This window comes from Macrotis lagotis, chromosome 7 (assembly GCF_037893015.1).
Source record: "Macrotis lagotis isolate mMagLag1 chromosome 7, bilby.v1.9.chrom.fasta, whole genome shotgun sequence".
In the NCBI taxonomy this organism is placed as follows: domain Eukaryota; kingdom Metazoa; phylum Chordata; class Mammalia; order Peramelemorphia; family Peramelidae; genus Macrotis; species Macrotis lagotis.
The window spans coordinates 129328950-129348296 of record NC_133664.1 but is presented as its reverse complement, the minus strand read 5'-3'; the positions used below and the strand labels follow the sequence as shown (position 1 = coordinate 129348296).

At 39.7% G+C, this 19347-nt stretch overlaps 1 protein-coding gene across 1 annotated transcript in view; it reads right to left on the bottom strand.

Moving 5' to 3' along the window:
- Window positions 1-18161, bottom strand: part of CADPS2 (calcium dependent secretion activator 2) — a 713380-nt gene extending 695219 nt beyond the window's left edge. The window contains exon 1 of the mRNA XM_074195280.1: window positions 17773-18161. Within this exon, the coding sequence (XP_074051381.1) occupies window positions 17773-18102 (330 nt within the window). The 5' untranslated portion in view covers window positions 18103-18161. The remainder of the gene's footprint in view (window positions 1-17772) is intronic.
- Between the last annotated feature and the right edge of the window lie 1186 nt (window positions 18162-19347).

Genomic DNA, 19347 nt, shown 5'->3' with positions numbered 1-19347 from the left:
AGCCAGGAGCAGCTGGGTCCAAATCCGGCCCCAGACACCCAAAGAGCACAGCTGCTATGTGGCCCCAGGCAGGCCACCCAGGCCCACTTGCCCTGCACCCTCCCCCAAACAATAATAACAAAAATGTGCTTGAGTCTTTGTTCCAACACCAACAACTCTGTCATGGGTGGATCACATTCTTTATGATAAGTCGATCACAAAAGTTACTTCCATATTTTTCCAACGTTGCCATTGCTGATTGCAACTCCCTCCTTTCTTATTTCTCTACTACCATGTACTATATTTTCTCTTTCCTTTCACTCTGACTCTGCTGTAGGGTCACTGAGTGGTGCAGCAGACAGATCCCTGGTCCTGGGGCCAAGAAGCCCTGAGCCCCCATACCACCCCTTAGGCCCAGAATCCCCCTGGCCCTATGGTCCTGGGCAGGCCTTCCAATCCCAGCCCCTTGCAAGAAGTAAAAAAGGAAATGTGTTATATCTGACCACTCTCCCCCCACGGTCCATCCACTCCTCCTTTGTTCACATCCCCACCACTTCCTCCTGCTCCCCGCTCCTTCTTACTCCAGTTGTCTATACCCCATTGAGTATATTTGCTGTTTCCTCTCCTAGCCATCTCTGATGAGAGCAAAGGTTCCCTCATTCCCCCTTGCCTCCCCCATTCCATAGCATTGCAATAGCTCATTGTAATAAAAAAAAATCTTATTATGTAAAATATCTTGGATTATTCCCCCTCTCCTTTTTCTTTCTCCCATTCCATTTCCCTTTTTTTCCTACTGACTACATTTTTACAACATATTTTATCTTCGAATTTAGCTTTCTCCTGTGCTTCAACTATAAAAGCTCCTTCTACCTGCTCTATTAACTGAGAAGGTTCATATGAATATTATCAGTATCATTTTTCTATACATGCAGTTCATCCTCATTAAGTCCCTCATATTTCCCCCCTCTCCTCCAATCTTCATGCTTCACCTGAGTCCTGTATCTGAAGATCAAACCTTCTGTTCAGTTCTGGCCATTCCAAAAGGAATATTTGAAATTCCCCTGGTTCATTAAAAGTCCATCTTTTTCCCTGGAAGAGGACATTCAGCCTTGCTGGGTAGTTCATTCTTGGCTGCATTCTAAGCTCTTTTGCCTTCCAGCACATTGTATTCCAAGCCCTACGAGCTTCCTATGTAGTTGCTGCTAAGTCTTGTGTGATCCTGACTGCAGCTCCATGATATTTGAACTGTGTCCTTCTGACTGCTTGTAATATTTTCTCTTTGACTTGGGAGTTCTGGAACTTGGCTATAATATTCCTAGGGGATGGTTTTTTGGGATCTCTTTCTCGGGGGGGATTGGTGGATTCTCTCCATTTCTATTTTGCCCTATTCTTCTAAATATCAGGGAAATTTTCCTGTAGTAATTCTTTGAAAATGATGTCAAGGTTCTTTTCCTGATCATGACTTTCAGGTATTCCAATAATTTTTAAATTATCTTTCCTAAGTCTGTTTTCCATATCAGTTGTTTTTTCAATGAGATGTTTCACATTTTCTTCTAATTTTTCATTTTTTTGGTTTTGAAGTATTGATCCTGATTTCTGGTAAATTCATCAATCTCCCTGAATTCTATTCTTTGTCTGAAGGATTTGTTCTCCTCAGAGAGTTTTCTTATCTCTTTTTCCATCTGGCCAATTTTGCTTTTTAAAGCATTCTTCTCCTCAATAACTTTTTGAACTGTTTTATCCATTTGACCTAAGCTGGTTGTTAGCATGCTATTTTCTTCAGCTTTTTTTTGGATTTCCTTGACTAAGCTGCTGACTTCATTTTCATGTTCTTCCTGCATATCTCTCCTTTCTTTTCCCAGTTTTTCTTCCAACTCCCTCATTTGACTTTCAAAGTCTTTTTTGAGCTCTGTCATAGCCTGAGCCCAATTTCTGTTTTTCTTGGAGTCTTTAGATGCAGGAGCTTGTGCTTCCTCATCTTCAGACTGAGTATTTTGATCCTTCTTGGGCTCATTTGCAAAATATTTCTCAATAGTCTTCCTCTTATTTCTCTGCTTGCTCATTTTCCCAGCCTGGGCCTGGTTTTGGGGGTGCTTCCTGATCTTTTGGGACACTCCCACAAGGGTCTCAGTGTGTGAGGCTCTGTCCTCCCTCCTGGTCTGTGAATGACCATAAGCGCTCCCCTCTGCCACGGGGCCGAGGTGGGAGGGCCCTGTTTTTCTATGGGGGGGCCTAGACTGGGATCAGGATCTGAATGTGGTCAGAGCCCCAGAGTCCTGTTCAAAGGCAGAGGACAGAGCTTGGCAGTCTCTCTCTCTTCACTCCCCTCCCTCAGCTCAATGGGCTCATGCCCTGGAGGCTCCTGCTTACAGGCTCTGCCTGCTTCTGTTTCCGGGTCTGGGCTGCAGAAAGACCAAGCTGCTAGCTGTGTGCCCTGAAGGCTGGGCTCCACGTGCTCACTCTGGCAGAGGTCCCCCACTGGTTCCCCCACTTTGTCCCCGGTGTTCCCTGGAGTGCAGCTCAGGAGACTCCCCTGCTGCTCGGAGCTGGGGCTCCCAGCGCCCTGGGGCTGCCTCCGGGAGACTGAAGTTCTTTCACTCTGGCGGGCCACCCTTCCGTGGGCCAACCCTCCGACCCCGGGGAGCAGAGCCTTTCTGCTCTTTTCCAGGTTACCTTGAGTAGGAGAACTGCCTCACTGGGTCCCTTTGTGGGTTCTGTCTCTCAAAAGTTTAATTAGAGTCCTTAGCTTATGAGTTTTATCAGAGAGCTCCTAAGACTGGATTCATTCATGTTGCCATCTTGGCTCCGCCCAGTTCCATATTTCTAATAGAACAATAGCAGTCTATAACATAAATATATCACAATTTATTCAGTCATTCCCCAACTGATGAATATCCTTTCAATTTCCAATTCTTTGCCACTAAAAACAGGCTGCTATGACTATTTTTGTACAAGTGATGTTTTTACCCTTTGTATGATCTCTTCAGGATATAGACCCAGTAATGGTATTGTTGAATTAAAGAGTATGCACATTTTATTGCCCTTTGGGCATAATTCCAAATTGCTCTCCAAAAAGTCTGGATCAATTCACAACTCCACCAACAATGCTTTAGTGTCCCAGATTTCCTACATCCCTTCCAACATTGATCATTGACCATTTCTGGTCATATTGGCCAATCTGATAGGTGTGAGGTGGCACCTCAGAGATGCTTTAATTTACATTTTTCTAATCAATACTGATTTAAAGCAATTTTTCATATGACTATGGATAGCTTTGATTACCTTATCTGCAAATTGCCTTTGCATATCTATTGATCATTTGTCAATTGGAGAATGGCTTGATTTTTTTCTATAAATTTGACTCAGTTCTCTATATTTTAGAAATGAGTCCTTTGTCAGCAATACTAATTGTAAAAATTGTTTCCCAATTTACTACATTTCTTTTGATCTTGGTTACAAGGCAATAGAAATTATCTAGTTTGTTTTAATGATGTTCTCCATCTCTTCCTTGATCATAAACTGCTCCCCTTTCCATAGATCTGAGGTAAACTATTCCCTGTTCTCCTAGTTTGCTTACAATATTGTGTTTTATATATCTAAATACTGCACCCATTATGATCTTATCTTATCTTGATCTAGGGTGTGAGATGTTGGTCTAATCTAAGTTTCTACCATACTATCTTTCAATTTTCCCCAACAGTTTTTTTTTCAAAGAGTGCATTCTTATCCCAGAAGCTGAACTCTTTGGGTTTATCAAACAGGACATTACTACAATCATTTCCTGGTGTCTCTTTTGCACCTAGCCTATTCCACTGATTGACTATTCCATTTCTTAGCCAGTACCAGGCAGTATTAATGACTGACACTTTATAATTTTAGATCTGGTAAGGCTAAGCCACCTTTTGTACGTTTTTTAAAATTAAATCCTTGGATATTCTTGACTTTTAGTTTATCTATATGAATTTAGTTACAATTTTTTCTATCTCATTAAAATAATTTTTTGGAAGTTTGATTGGTAAAGCACTAAAAACATAGTTTAATTTAGGTAGAATTGTCATTTTTATTAAATGAGCTCAGCGTATCCATGAGCAGCTGATTTGCCCAGTTATTTAAATTTGATTTTATGTGAGTGAAAAGTGTTTTATAGTTTTTTCATAAAGTTTCTGAGTCTGCCTTGGCAGGTAAATTCCCAAGTATTTTTGATTATCTGAATTTATTTTAAATGTAATTTCTCTTTCTAGCTCTTGCTGCTGCATCTTGCTAGTATTATATAGAAATGCTGGAGATTTACCCTATCTACTTTCAAAGTCCCTGACTTAATGATTTGCTGAAGACCTAGCTAAGTCCCCATGTCCTTCACTATATAGTTTGATAAACATTTATTAAGCACCTACTGTATCCCAAACACTATGTTAAGTACTGGAGATATAAATAAGAAAGACAGGTAGTCCCCTCCTTCATTTGTTGTTCAGTCACTTCAGTGATATCCAACCCCATTTAAGGTTTTCTTGACAAAAATACTAAAATATTTGTCACTCCCTTCTCCAATGCATTTTTACAGTTGAGGAACTGAAGCAAACAAGGTCAAGTGACTTGCCAAGAATCACACAACTTGTGTCTGAGGCAAGATCTACACTCACAAAATGAGCTTTCTGGACTCCAGGTCTGGCTCTCTGAGCACTATGGCATCACCTAGCTGCCCTCGAGGAGTTCAGAGTTTAATGAAGAAGCTGAAAGGGAGGGGAAAAGGCACCAGATAGAGTCCCCGAGGAAAGGGATAATAATGATAAAGTTGAAATTAAGCAGAGCAATTGGTGGCAAATGAAGAGATAGCTGGAATTTTGAACCTCTAGAAAGGGAAGGTCTAGGAGAAATGTTTTGCTTTACTCTCCAGACCTCTAATCAGAGGTACAGAAACAACTGAAGGTAGGATGAGGTGAGAGTATCAAAGCACATGGAGATTAAATAATGATATTATATTAATAATAAATTATTATGCTTATTAAACATATTTATCATATTATTATCAATGTTTTATATATTTATATGTAACAAATATATAACAATGTAATATGCTTGATTTATAATATATTAATATAATATTTTATACCACAAATATATTACATGATTCATTAATTAATAACCGTATCCTTGTTGAATATGCTTGATGCATTAAGGCAAAGTAAATAACCTTTTGTTAAATCTTCAATGATTTGGCAGTGCCTCATTTCAACCCAGCATCAAATAAAAATTAAGAGAACACTGGCATTATAGCCACCTCCAACAAAGCAGACAAATAGGATAAAACAACAGAAAGAGAAGATGTATGAAAAATCAAGGGAGAGTAGAGTATCCAGGAGGAAATGGTGCTCAGCACTGTTTCATGATGCACGGGTCAAGAAAGATTAGGAATGAGAAATTATTAAATATTTTTTTAGCAAGCTAAGTGATTATGAGGTAACTTTGCAACAAGGAAAAAAGCTTTCAGTAAAATGATACATCAGCAGGCATACTGAAGAAGGGTTGAGATGAGAATGAGAAGAAAGGAAGTGAGAACACATAATTTGGAAATTTTTTTTTCAAGGAAATTTATCCAAGAGAGAAGGGATATAAGGCAATGGTTATCATCAGTGGTTCCACCTAATGAAAGACTATGTGGGGAAGGCAAGATTATTTCCAGGCAGAAGATAAAGAACCAGCTGATAAGGCAAATAAAAATTCCACAAAATGGAAGCCCCAGGAGGAACTCATTAAAAAAGAAAAGAGAATGAACCAATAACAATGAGGGAAGGACCATCCCATTTGGTATAAGACTCCCCTGTCCAGGTCCCAATCAGGATGGTTAATTAGTGAAGTATATTGTGGAGATGCATATTATACGTTCTTTGAAGTCAGCACTTGTAGTGCAACTTGCAGTAGTTGCTGCTGACAAGTCTAATATCTATCAGGTTTTCTCCCTTCAACCCTTGATATAGGTTTAAGCCAGTATTTCCCTGAAAAGAGGTAAAACTGGGCCAGAATATTGACTGACCCAGGGAGGAAAGGTTCAAAATCTTAATGCAGCTTACCACTAACTCTCAATGTGTCAATATAACTTCTAGATGACCCAAAGGCTCATTCACATGAACTAAGGACCCCTTAGGCTTGAGTGACTTTTAGAGGCCATGTCAGTCATAACACCCTGCCCTAATGAACAGATATATCCATATGAGAGAGAGAGAGAGAGGAAAGTCCCATCTACCTAAGCTTAATGCAGAAATATCCTTACTGAGTATCTTTTCCATTCTATGGCCAAGTCAGTCTTTTTTTTTTGAACTAGCCAATGCCCTAAAAGTGGGTCATTTGCTTTTAGCAAATAATAAATAAATAAACTCACAGGAAATGACCTGAGTCAGGCCTATTAATTACAATGGCCATCAGGACCTAAATAGAAGCCTTTGAAATATCCTGAACTATCCAAAGTGATTAATATTAATCAATATTGAGTCCCAGGATTGAAGATATAGAAAACATATGGTGATGAAGAAGACTGGAGAGCTGCACTGAACAAATTCCACTTACATAAACATTATGTAACTGGTGAAGGCGATTGGGACCAGAGTAATTTATTGTAAATTATCAGAAATTAAATAAATCTAACTAATTTTTTAATTGCTGGAGCTGATTCTGTTCTTGTGAATACATAGGCCAAATTGCCCAGGTCCCAGGTCTATGGGCATATTGATATTGCCTATTCCTTTTTCTCTATCCCTCTGGTTAAGCCATTCTGAAGTCATTTGCTTCTACTTAGAAGTTCATAATACCTTGTCTGATGTTTCTTGTGCTTATTTGAGTTCTCATACTGCTTCAATTAGATGGGCAGAAGCTTGAAAGAGATAAGACTTGCTAAGGGCATTAAAGTTTCCCACTATATTAGCAATATAATACCAACTTGGTCAGAGGGGGCCAAAATGGCAAAAGTCCAGGTAGCATTAGAGACAAAGAGGAGGTAATCAATCCTAAAGAAATTTGGAATTCAGCCTTATCACTTAAGTGTTTAGCATTATGCTGCATGAGGAGAACTCAACTTATTCTGAATGTATTCCATACTAAGCTACTGGTACTCAGACTGTCATAGTCTTAAAAGGAAGTTCAAAAGCCAGTCGGACTCTAGGTTTTGGAAAAAATTCCAAAATCCTTAAACATACTATCTAGATATTTTGATGGGGAAAGAGGGAGCAAAACAAACCTATGACATATCAGGCATCTGTTATATGCTTTACATATATTAATATCTCATTTGATCTTCACAACAACATGAAAGGGAGAAGTTATTATCCCACTTTTGTAGTTGAAAAATTTGAGGCAGAAAGGTTAAGAAACTTGCCCTGAGACATATAGCTATTAAGTGTTTAGGGTCTTATTTGAAATCAGATCTACCTGACTCTGAGCCCAAAATTCTATCCATTGTGCCATCTAGCTGCCTCACTGCTGACTTCCAATTTACCAAATCATTTAGATTTCAAGTAGGATCCAGAACAGAAACATCTGTCACAAAGATTAATGCTCTAACTACCATAAAAAATCACCGATAAACAGAAATGGCTGCATTGTTTATAGTTAAAGGGATCACGGCTGTGCTAAACCACCAGCCTTGCATTCTACTCCAGAGACATCTGGGTCCAGTAGTCAGGCCCTGGATGTGAGGCAGTCAGGGTTAAGTGACTTGCCCAAGTCACACTGCTAACAAGTGTCTGAGGCCAAATTTGAACTAAAGTCCTCCCAGCTTCTGGGCTGGCACTCCATCTGCTGCATCAAAACATCATTTCAGCATTAGTCTAGATTGATGATAGACCCAGTCTCCAATCTCTATTGTGCTTCTAAGGGTACCAATTTTATTATTCTGTCAGCAGAAAGCATATGATGTATCTCAGGGCTGCCCAACCTTACTTTTAAAAGTTTTTATTGAAACAATTGACAATATATTTTGATTTGCCATTTTAGTGAGAACCTTATGGACAACCCTGATGTATCTGATGGACACTGATATTCCCTGTAAACAATAATATATAGTGGGAAATATTAGCAAAATCTGTCCATTGCCCCTAACTCCAAGAGATAAAGCCTTTAATTGTTTAGTTAGCTTTTTCCCCCTCTTCAAATAGATCCATGGGCATCATCTAGAAATCAGTTTTCTGTCCTATTCTTCATGCACCAGCCATGGAGTTCAGATATCATGTTACTTGGAGAACTTACCAAGATCCCATTCTTCAGGAAGTCATTTGTAATTTGATTAATGCCTCCTGATGTCCAGCTGAATATATAATTTCTTCATAATAGTGAATGAAGAAAACTGTTGCTCCTCAAGAGCTAATTCCTTGTATTAGGGGCCCATTAGGCTAGTGGAGAACATTTCAATCAATTCTGCTTATCAGGGATTTTTGTGCTATTTAGAGCATTCATCTTTGAGATTTTTTTTTTAATCCAGAAGGCTGGTGATATACACTTTGTGTGTGTGTGTGTGTGTGTGTGTTATTTCTTCCTGTAGTGTCTGCCTGTATCTGTGTGTGTATTTCTTCCTGTATTGTCTGCCTGTGTGTGTGTGTGTGTGTGTGTGTGTGTGTGTGTGTGTGACCTATGTGGATTCAAGGATTATAGATTTTAGTAGAATTCTCATTGTCCTTCAGAAATGCATTTCTGACCTAGAATTAGCAACTGCTAGTCTTTCAGGGTAAAGATAGAGGCAAAAGAAGAGGCAGAGACAAGTAATATTTTAATTGAATTTTTATTCCTTTTATTCTTATTGTCAGTAAAATTGTTTTTAATGTATTTTATGTTTCAGGAGGATATCACATGCTAAACCAATTTCTGAATCATTGATTAGAAATGATGGGGAGAAATGGTAGGGGCCTTCTAGACGGGAAGAGATGAGATCAAGATTACATGTAGAATAGCATGGTCTTGGGGAAGAACAAAAAAATCTCTAAATCAAAGAATAGAAGAAAAAAGGAAATAGGAGACTATAAGATGAGGAGGATGGAAGAAAATTGAATTTGCAGAGGATGGCATTCATTTTCTAGAATCTGACGAGATTCTCAGCTGAGAGCATAAGGAGAAGAGATTCCATGGGAGTCTTGAGAGAAGATATTTGGAATAGCAATTATCGTTAAGTGGGATAGAAAATTGATTAGGGAGGAATAAAAGTTTATAATATAATCTGAGAAGGAGAAGGAAAAAGGAAAAAGTATGCAAGTAACTGTGATAAAAGAGTTAAGAAGTGTATAAAAAGGACATACAGTATAAAGAAAAACAGAAGGAAAAAAATCTCACCTCAAATTTTACTTCTTTTTCTATTAGCTATGAGGCCATGAGCAGAACATTCAATTTCTCTGGGTCTCAGTGTCCTCATCTGTAAAGTAGTCATATCTGGATTGATGTATATAGCCCACAAAGTTGTTGTGAGAATGACATTAAATTTATGTGAGTAATTTTCAATGCTTAATGCCTTAAATAACAATAATAAATGATATTTAAATGAAAGAGAAAAGTCCAGATAGTAACATTAGAAATTTTAGGGAACATAATTTTCAACAGTCAGAAAGGCTTTATAGAAGAGGTATATCTTATTTGTGCTTTGAAATAAAAGAATAACAATAACATATAGATGGATAGATAGATAGATAGATAGATGATAAGAAGAAATGGGAAAGGAATCCATTCCAAGTATGGTGATAGTTTGGACAAAGTAATAATCTTGAGAAGAGAATGCTGAAGAAATCAAGAGGACATAAAATAGTCCAATTTGGCTGCAATACAGTATGTAAAGGGGAGCAGAATAAAATAAGATGACTAATTAGTTTATGGAAAGCCTGTGGAAGCTCAGTGGTTAAATTTTACTCTCTAAGCAGTTAGGTAATCTTGAAAGGTCAGAGCAGTTACACGATCAGAGAGATTGATTAAAAAGATTACTGGACAACAACAGTGATGTCAAATATGGATTGGCAAAGGGATTGACTGGAATGAAGATCATTAGGAGGCTCATAATAAAAAGACAAAGGCCTTAACTAGGATCATTAGAGTGGGAGCTGAGAGGAAAAGCCAGATACAAAAGGTAGTTCTACTGCTGGGAAAGCTAAGGCTAGTAGATTATTTGACTTTGGGAGTTTAGAGCTTCAATAGGGCTAAAGTTGACCACATTTTCCCATTAAGTCAGGCATCAATATGAAAATCTCCTTGGAGTAGAAGCCTTCTAGGCTGCCCAGAAAGAGGTGAACCAGCTCAGATCAGAAAAAGAGAGGTTAAAGTTCCTGTGCTGATCCCACCTATGATTAGCTTTGAATTTCCAGTCTGGGTAGAAATCAACTCCACCATTACACTCAAAAAAAAAAAAGTAGAGGGGTGGCTAAGTAGCACAGTGGATAGAGCACTGGCCCTGGAGTCAGGAGTACCTGAGTTCAATTCTGGCCTCAGACACTTAATAATTACCTAGCTGTGTGGCCTTGGGCAAGCCACTTAACCCCATTGCCTTTCAAAAACCTAAAAAAAAAAAGAAATATCAGAACTTATCAATTGATTAGTTTTTTAGAGTGAAGGAAAGGGAAATCAACGATGACTAAGAGGATGATGGTACTATTAACTTGAAATGAAAAGTTAGAAAGGCATGTTTAGAAAGGAAGTCTAGTTCAAACTTTAAACAAGTATAAAGAAGAAATTCAAGTGGAGACAATTAACATTTAGATTTCTGGGGAAAGATCATAGAATTTGAAATCACTTATACAAAAGTGATATTCAAAGTTTTGGGGGAAATGAAATCACCAGGGGAGGGAGTAGAGAAAAGGAAAATCATATGACAAAGACTTGGCATACAAATAATATTTAAGCGGTAGAGAGATGATAAGAAACCAGTGAGAAAGATGACTGGTCAGAGAAGACCACCAGGGGGAGAAACATGATGGTATAATGTCACACAAGCTAAGCAGAAGTAGAATCAAGAAATAGTAAAGCAATAAAGGAGAAAAAGAGCATAAAATCCATTGGATTTAGCAGTCAGGGGACTTTGGAGAAAGCTATGTTAATAAAGACACAAGCACGAAAGTCAAGAGTTTTGCTGAATGAGTGTCTGCTAAGGAAAATGAAGCAGAGAATATAAAGCTGCCTTTTTCTTGGAGCAAGCATACTTTTCTCAGGATAGGGAAAGACCAAGCATGTGCCAGAATTAGGAAACGGTTGCAAAAAAGGGGATTGGAGGTGGTGCATGCATTGGCACCCCTCATTCTTAAAAATTCAGAGAAGTAACAGAAGTTCACCTCTTACTGTTTTCTTCTCATAAATTGGAGAATAGATGGAAAACTTTTAATATATAAATGTGATAAAATACAATTATGCTGAATCTTACTGGTGTAACGACCAACCAGATAACAAGGATTCCTGAGGACTAATGAGGAAACATGCTTAACCACCTCCTGATAGAGAGATGAAAGACTCAGAATGATAAAAAAAAATTGAAGGCCATGGCCATAGGCAATTTGGAAATTTGTTTTAATTAACCAGACATCTCTGTAATAAGTTCTGTTTTTCTTAAGTTCTCAGTGGATGGAGGAGGGGATACGTGGGCAAAGGGGATCTCAGCTAATTAAAAAAATATTTTAAATAAAAATATAAACCCTTAAAAATTATATTAAACCAACCTATTGACAATAATTTTCATCTTAATTTGTTTTTAATAGTTTTGCTAGTGTTCAAAGTCTCTCTTTAGTTTTTGATAAATCCTGTTCTATTGACTTACCCTCACTATATGCCTATTTATTCCTTCTAATAACTTTAGAAGAGAGGATCTATAATCCTTTCCCTGTTTCCCATAAGTTGTTTGCTTTCACTCTTCATAATAGAACAAAACTTGGCTGGATAGAAATAAGACATAACTGTAGTTTCCAGGGTCCACCTTTAGAGAAGGTAATTCATTGACAATAGACAATTCCTTTAGCATGGAAAGACTTTAAATGATGAGCTATCATTTCCTGATTTCACTCCTGCTTTCCTTTAAGATTCTAGGGAGAGGGACCACCTAGATTACATGGATGTCAAATTGTCACCCTCAAACTTACTTTCTTCTGAAATAGATAATTAAATCCAATCAGAAAGAGACTAAACTGCTTTTTTAAATACTTATGAATTGATGTAAAAATGATGCAGTAAAGACTTACTAGGCCAGAGCTACTCAGCAGGGTATGATCTCCTTGGGCTTCTCATCATTTGGTAGCTTATTTTTTCTAAGGCATCTAATAACCTTTCAAACTGTTTTGTTTACTTGATTTTGAGAACACAAAATTAAGGGGAAGAAGCACACAAAAATAATTTTGTTTCACTCTTATAGACAGATGAATTGCACATGCCAGAATTACAGCTGATTTTACTTTTGATAGAAAGAAGCAAATGCCAAGCTCACTTAATCGGTCTGAGTTCTCATTAGCACAACTCATTCCACAAAATTAAGTGCTGTGGTCTCATGATACCCTGTGGAGGCTTAGATGATTTAGCTGAGATAGCATGTGCAATGTTCACTGAGATATTGTTTTAAGTACAGTTTGAGATTTTATTTTACTGTATGGATCCTATCCCTTTCCCCAAAAGATAATCTATTTTGTATTTTAAAAGCAACAAATAGCATAGTACATCTATGCTGTATTTGTTCAATAATGTACCAATACTCAACCAGCAGAAAGAATAAATTATCCTAACTCCCTAAGAGGGTAGTCTTTTAGGCTATCAGCAGGGCTGCTAGAAACCTGCAGGCAAGAAAACCATACATACTGTGAGGTTTCAAAATCCCTTACTTGGTTCTGGGGTTTGGTAATAGAATTGGAAAATTCTCACTTCAAAGTTATTAGTTCTACACCAATAGATGTTACCATTTCCCAGCTGCCTTTTTTTTTCTTTTTTGGTGAATAGTTAGAACAGAATATGGTAGGTTCAAGGCAACTCAAGTTATGTTAGTTTCTATATGGGAAAAAAGAGAGAGACTAATCTAATTGCATGCCCTTTCTTCTGGGAACTAAAAATATTGCTTCCTTTTTTTATCATATATATTCTATTTAGCTAATAATTCAGGTTATATGTGAGCTATAGAGACTGATATCAAGGCCCTGGTTTAGGGGAAAGAAAATTACTTTAAGATAGGAGTTTAAATCTCATTTCTGCTGCTTACTTTCTTTGTCATCTGGGACAACACCTTTGTCTTTTGGGTCCAAGAGCTACATAGATCAAGTCTATATAAATGTCAGCTACCATTACAATAATAATAAGAGGCATTTTACTTTTCCAAACATTACCACAAACGTTCATTACCATGCTCCCTAGAGTAAGGATGGGTTATTTTCATGAACCTGAAGTTTACTCTTTTTTTTTTTAGGCTTTTGTAAGGCAAATGGGGTTAAGTGGCTTGTCCAAGGCCACACAGCTAGGTAATTATTAAGTGTTTGAGGCTGGATTTGAACCCAGGTACTCCTGGGGCCGGTGCTTTATCCACTACGCCACCTAGCTGCACTGGTTTACTCTTAAAGAAAATCAAAATTTACCCAGGTATGGAAAACCTACCTTGGAATATAGCATTTAGCAGTCCATTCTTTCAGAAGTTCAAAAATTATTTTATTCTTCCCAACCTAATCTAGCACACTCCAACACTTAAGCATCTATGTTCAAATTATTTATGCATCTATTTTCAATTTGATATCATAGTTATAATACTCCATGATGGCAGGGATGAGGTCTCATAGGAAAGGGCACTGGACTTAGTGTTTGGAAGATGAGTTCAAATCATATTTGTGTGATTCTCAATAATCACTTAACCTTCAGGGCCTCAGTATTTCTCTGTAAATTTAGGGGGTAGGACAAGACTAAGATCTGATTCTACAAATCTCTGAGTCTAATTTCTACTTCTCTTTCCCTCAGCACCTAGCATAGTTCTTTGTATACAGCATTCACTTCAAAAAAGGTTTCTTGGGAAAAAGAAACACTCCTCTGTCTCTGTGTCTTCTCTGTCTCTCTCTCCCCTCCCCCCAGTCACAAAATTTTATTATTATATTTAATTTCCTAGAATTCTCAGATGAGAAAACTGTAACAAAGAGGTCATAAACCACCTTCCCTCAATACTTTCCTCTCATTTATCTCCCCTCTTTTGTTCACGTAATATTTTTTTCTTAAAAATTTGCTTTTCCTCAATTTTTACCTACCTTTACATGAATTATTTAGGTGGCATTTCTCAAATATTTGTGAAGTATATAAATTACAATTGTCAAGGAAAAGCGGTCAACATATTAGAACAAAACTAAGACAAGGAAAAATTTGTTGTAGTTATAATAGTATTTATAAGGAAACAATACAAAGTAGCTGAGTTTGTAATTTAGTTATAAACACTAAGTGAAGAAACCCCTCCTATGATTCCAGTGTATCATATAGGAAAGTGGTGGTATAGTTTCAAAGAATGTCTTTTTAAAATGATCCCTTAAAGTCAGAATTATTTCATTAAGTAATAAACACCTTGAAAATTGTAAATAATAATCCTATGAAATGTAGACTTTTGACTAATCGAAATCACTATCATATTAAGTCACAGTATAGCACAATTTTAATGATGCTAATTTAGAGCTTATAAATTATAGGCATTCTTCTAGATGACTGCCTCTAGAAAATGCCACTTATTTTAGTCCACCTACATCCAGATACACTTGCCAATTTCATGATAAAATCAGAAGACTTTAGGAATCTAATCTCTTCATTTTTACATGAAGAAAAGTGAGGTCCAAAGCCATTAATAAGATGAAGCGATTCAATTCATAATCACTCTTTACTTTTTTACAAGAATTGACACTCATTGTCCTACACTTTGGAAGAAAAAAGATTTGTTTAGAAAACTCCAAAATGTATTCTTACTTTACAAAATCCAGTTCCCCTATAGCACACTGAATCAGGAGAATTAGTTTCTAATCTCAATTTATTTATCCACTAACTAGCTTTGTAATCTTGAGTGAGCCCAAGATATTGCATTGACTTTTATATTCTTCCCTTCCAAAATGAGGGATTTATAATAGAAGACCTCTAAGCTTGATTCTAGATTTAAAATTATCTTCTGTAACTCTGTAAACTAAGTCTAATTAACTTCTATAACCCTAAAAGGGCGAGATTTGTAATGTAATGTGTTTTTAATAGTAAACAACTTAGCCTACTACTCATTTTCAGTGCATATTTGACTATTTTAAGGTAGTACCCACAAAATACAATGTAGGATGGTAATTTTGCATTCATTTCCTGAATTTGTTTGCATTTAACCAAAACTTGATTATATTCCGAAGTGGATCATTTTGGCCTGATTTTGTACACCAAATTATTCTGAATACTGAAACACACTGCTCAGACGCTAGGACACACAGATACGAACAAGCACATACAAAGATATAAGAAGAAAACAACTTCTTCTGCAAGCAAATAACCAACTCCAATATCCAATTATTATAGGTCTTTTCAACTTTAAGACATGTTATAAGAGTTGAATCAACAGTTCTGATGACCACTTTTATAACAAAAATATTCGACATTCAAAGGCATAGATTTTCCTTTTCAGAGTGCTATTTTTTCAATTTTTATCTTAGTTTCTCTGATGTCTGAATGAGGCACCAATATACTATACCACCAACTGAATCATGGGTGCAACTGTATGCACATGCAAATGATATCTGATAAAACAGTCTAGGTAAACAATAGGAATCAGAAATATCCACCCTATTTGAACAAAAGATAAATTGCTTTAGACATGAGAAAAGATTTTAAACTATCCTAAGTAATTCTAACAATATATATCCCTGAGCTCTTGGAAGCATGACTTGACCGTGAACCCTGGAAAGAACTACTAATTTCATTAATATTGCCTAATTAATCTTAAATACTTTAAAGTGGTAAAAATAAACTAAATATCATGTCATGATCAGTCTTTACACAAGGGGCTACTCAAATGCAAAGAAGTTTCCTCTCTGAACTCCAACATATATATCAAAATTACTTACACTTTGATTCAGAATGATTATGGAAGTTAAATTTTTTTTCCTAAAGAGTTGATTTAGCTAAACTGAATGGTTTTCATTTTGAATCATGCTAATGAAAAAAAATGGATTTTGTATAACAGAATGGATTAATAATGAAGTAACCTCTAACCAAAATTCATCTGGGACATTGTTAAATTGACTTCTAAAAAGGAGCTCCTTCAAGGCAATTTTTCAAGTTTTCCACATTGCTTGGGATCTAGCAGACTGAACACTTGGAATGTTTAGTTTCCTAGGACTTGAAAGCAGTTATCGATTTTACCTCTTAAAAATGAGGGGATTGAACTAGGATCTCTAAGGTCTTCTCCAATTTCTGACTTTATGAAACATCATGGAGGTTAAATGTAATAGAAGACGATGGAATTACTAAATAGCCTCAGAAAAAAATAGCCTGTGTACTCCTGCTTCTGGACAGGGAATGAACTACAATTGTATAGACCTAGGGTGGATTTCTGACAGATTGACAAAACTAGATCAAATATGAAAAATCTGATCTATAAAAACATTTGTCAAAAATTATCTTAAAAGAATTCCAATCACAATTTAACTGGAAGTTGACATTTTAAAATCCAGAGAAATCACATGCATAAAAGTTTAGCAAAGATTATAGAACATTGAGGGGAGGGGCATCAGTTTTTTCATTTCTAAAATGAGAAGGTTGATCTCAAGGGTCTCTTCCATTTCTGACTGGGCAAGAAAAAAAATTAGTATAAGGGGAGGGGGGGAAGGTTAATATTCTGATCTAATGCATTACAAGAAATGGGGAGGGGGCTGTCAGTTTTTTTCATTCCTAAAATAAGGTTGGTCTCAAGGGTCTCTTCTATTTCTAACTAGTAAAGAAAAAAATTAGTATTGGGGGGAGGTTAATATTCTGATCTGTTGCGTTATAGGAAATGGGGGGGTCCCTCTGTTTTTTTTTCCATTCCTAAAATAAGGTTGATCTCAAGTGTTTATTCCATTTCTGAGTAGGAAAGAAAAAAATTAGTATGGGGGGGGAAGGTTAATATTCTGATCGGATGCATTACAGTAAATGGGGGGGGGGGGCTCTGTTTTTTCATTCTTAAAATAAGGTTGAGCTCAAGGGTCTCTTCCATCTCGGACTACTATGAAAAAAGGGGAAATAACTCTGATCTAATACATTAAAGGAAACTGTCATTCTTAAAATAAGAAGGTTGAGCTCAAGAGTCTCTTCCATCTCGGACTACTATGAAAAAGGGGAAATAACTCTGATCTAATACATTAAAGAAAATTGTCATTCTTAAAATAAGAAGGTTGAGCTCAAGTGTCTCTTCCATCTCTACCTAGGAAAGATGTCCCTAAATATTTAAATGTATATTATTTTTGAAGAGAGACACTTTGAAACTGTGAATAATTCTTGAATGACAAAAAAAGAAAAAAAGAGGCGCTTTGAATCATCGTTTGAAACTTGGGGCTCACCGGAGCACCAGACTGGACTGTGGGGTGCCCTGGCCTGGCACAAGCCCCTCTCCCCCGCGGCACCTCCCGGAAGGTGAGTGCAGACCCCCGCGCACGCTTCCCCGCCCCCCGTCGCACCCCATCCCGCCCGCAGCCCCGGACAAGTTTGTTTTTGAACGTGAAGCCGGCACGCGTGCGGGGGTCGCGGCTCTCCGGGCCCTCGCGCTCCGGGGCTGGCCCGGGGCCGGGCGCACTTGCCGGACTTGGGGGCTGAGTGCCTGCCGGGGGTCGCGGGGAGCCCGCTCACCTTCTGCTGCCTGCGGGCCATGTCGGTGGGCTGCTTGGCGTTGAAGGGGTGCGCGATGCACCTCACCACGAAGACGTAGAGCTGCAGGCGGACGCGCCGGTCGCGCTCCTCCCGCTGCTGCCGCTCCTGCTCCTCCCGGCCCTCGCTGGGCGCCGAGGGGCTCGGGCTGACGGCTCCGGCGGGGCCGCCGCTGCCCGGGCGCCCCGGCGCGTCCCGGAGCGGCGCCGCGGGGAGGGCCCGCTGGGCGCCCCCGGCCGCCACCAGCACCTCGCGCCGCTCCGCCTCCACGCCCTCGTCCGACTCCTCTTCGCTGGAGGACGGGTCCAGCATGGTGGCCGGCCCGCAGCCCCGGGGTCCGGGAGGGCCGGAGCCGCGCCGCCGCCCTGCTTTCCCTTTCGTTCTCCGGGCGGCGGCGGCTTCCCGGACACGTCGAGTTTAGGCACCGGACTGCCTCCTGCCTCCGGGGCGAAAGGGGCGGGCGCAGGGGAGGAAGAGCCGGGGGCCGCCGAGGCCGGCGAGGCGGGGTTTGCCGAGGGGAAGTGGCGCCCGGTTGCCTGGGGGACGGCTCGGCGGAGGGCAGCCGGCCCGGCCCGGCCCGCAGGTGGGGAACCTGTGGCGCCTCCGACGAGCAACACGTGGAATGGAATGTTGGGGATCGCGGAGCGGGAGCGGGGGGAGGGCGCGGAGGGGGCGGCGCGCGCGCCCAGCGCCCGCCCCGTGCCCGCCTCCCCGCACCTGCCCGGCTGCCCGGCCCGGCTGCCCGGCGCGCCCCCAGCGGAAGCCCGCACGCACCTGCCCCGGGAGTTTGCCTTGTCAGGCGGCGCTTGCCGTGGCGCACTGACTTTTAAAAACTCCTGTTCAAAAGCCAAACACAACTTGTGCCCAGGCCGAGCCAGCCCCCTGCGAAAGCTGGTGCCTCCGAACCCCCCCTTTTAGCAAAAAAAACCCTTTATTTTCCGTCTCAGAAAGACTGGGCTTTTAATTTGCAAAAGGGATCTCCGGCCCGTGGGGCTGCGGCCAGGTGAGGTGACAGGTGTTCACCACCCGCCCGGGATGGGGACCCTCGGGCTCCTCTCCTGTGAGATGGGGCAGGGGTGCAGCTGCCGCAGAGCAAGTAGACTGAGAGCTTAGACTGTGTGAGACTCGCCCAGGTGGGCAGGTGAGGTCGCATTTGAACTCCCTACTCCCCGAGTCTAGTGCTCTCTGCAGTCACCAAGCTTCCTTTGACACAGCTCTAATTCTGCCCTTACAACTCCTCTAAGGTCTAACTGCCTAAGACTGAGATTAAGGAGGCTTTTCCTCACTGGTTTCTCCCTCTCCTTTGGTGCAATGTGTCTACGCTGCCCCCAAAGCCCACCCTGCTAAGGCTTTCCACTTGAGTATTCAGGTGTGCAGCGTTGGAGCTTTCTCTGCCTTAGCACCCATGGACAGGGAAGGAAAGGCACTGGATTCAGTCCAACTGAACCGCAGCATGAGAGGAGGTGAAATTAGGAAAAGATTAGATTCCAGGATTGATATCATCTTGCCTACTGGTACATATTTCAGGTCTACATCTGTCTTTCATGTCTAGATTAA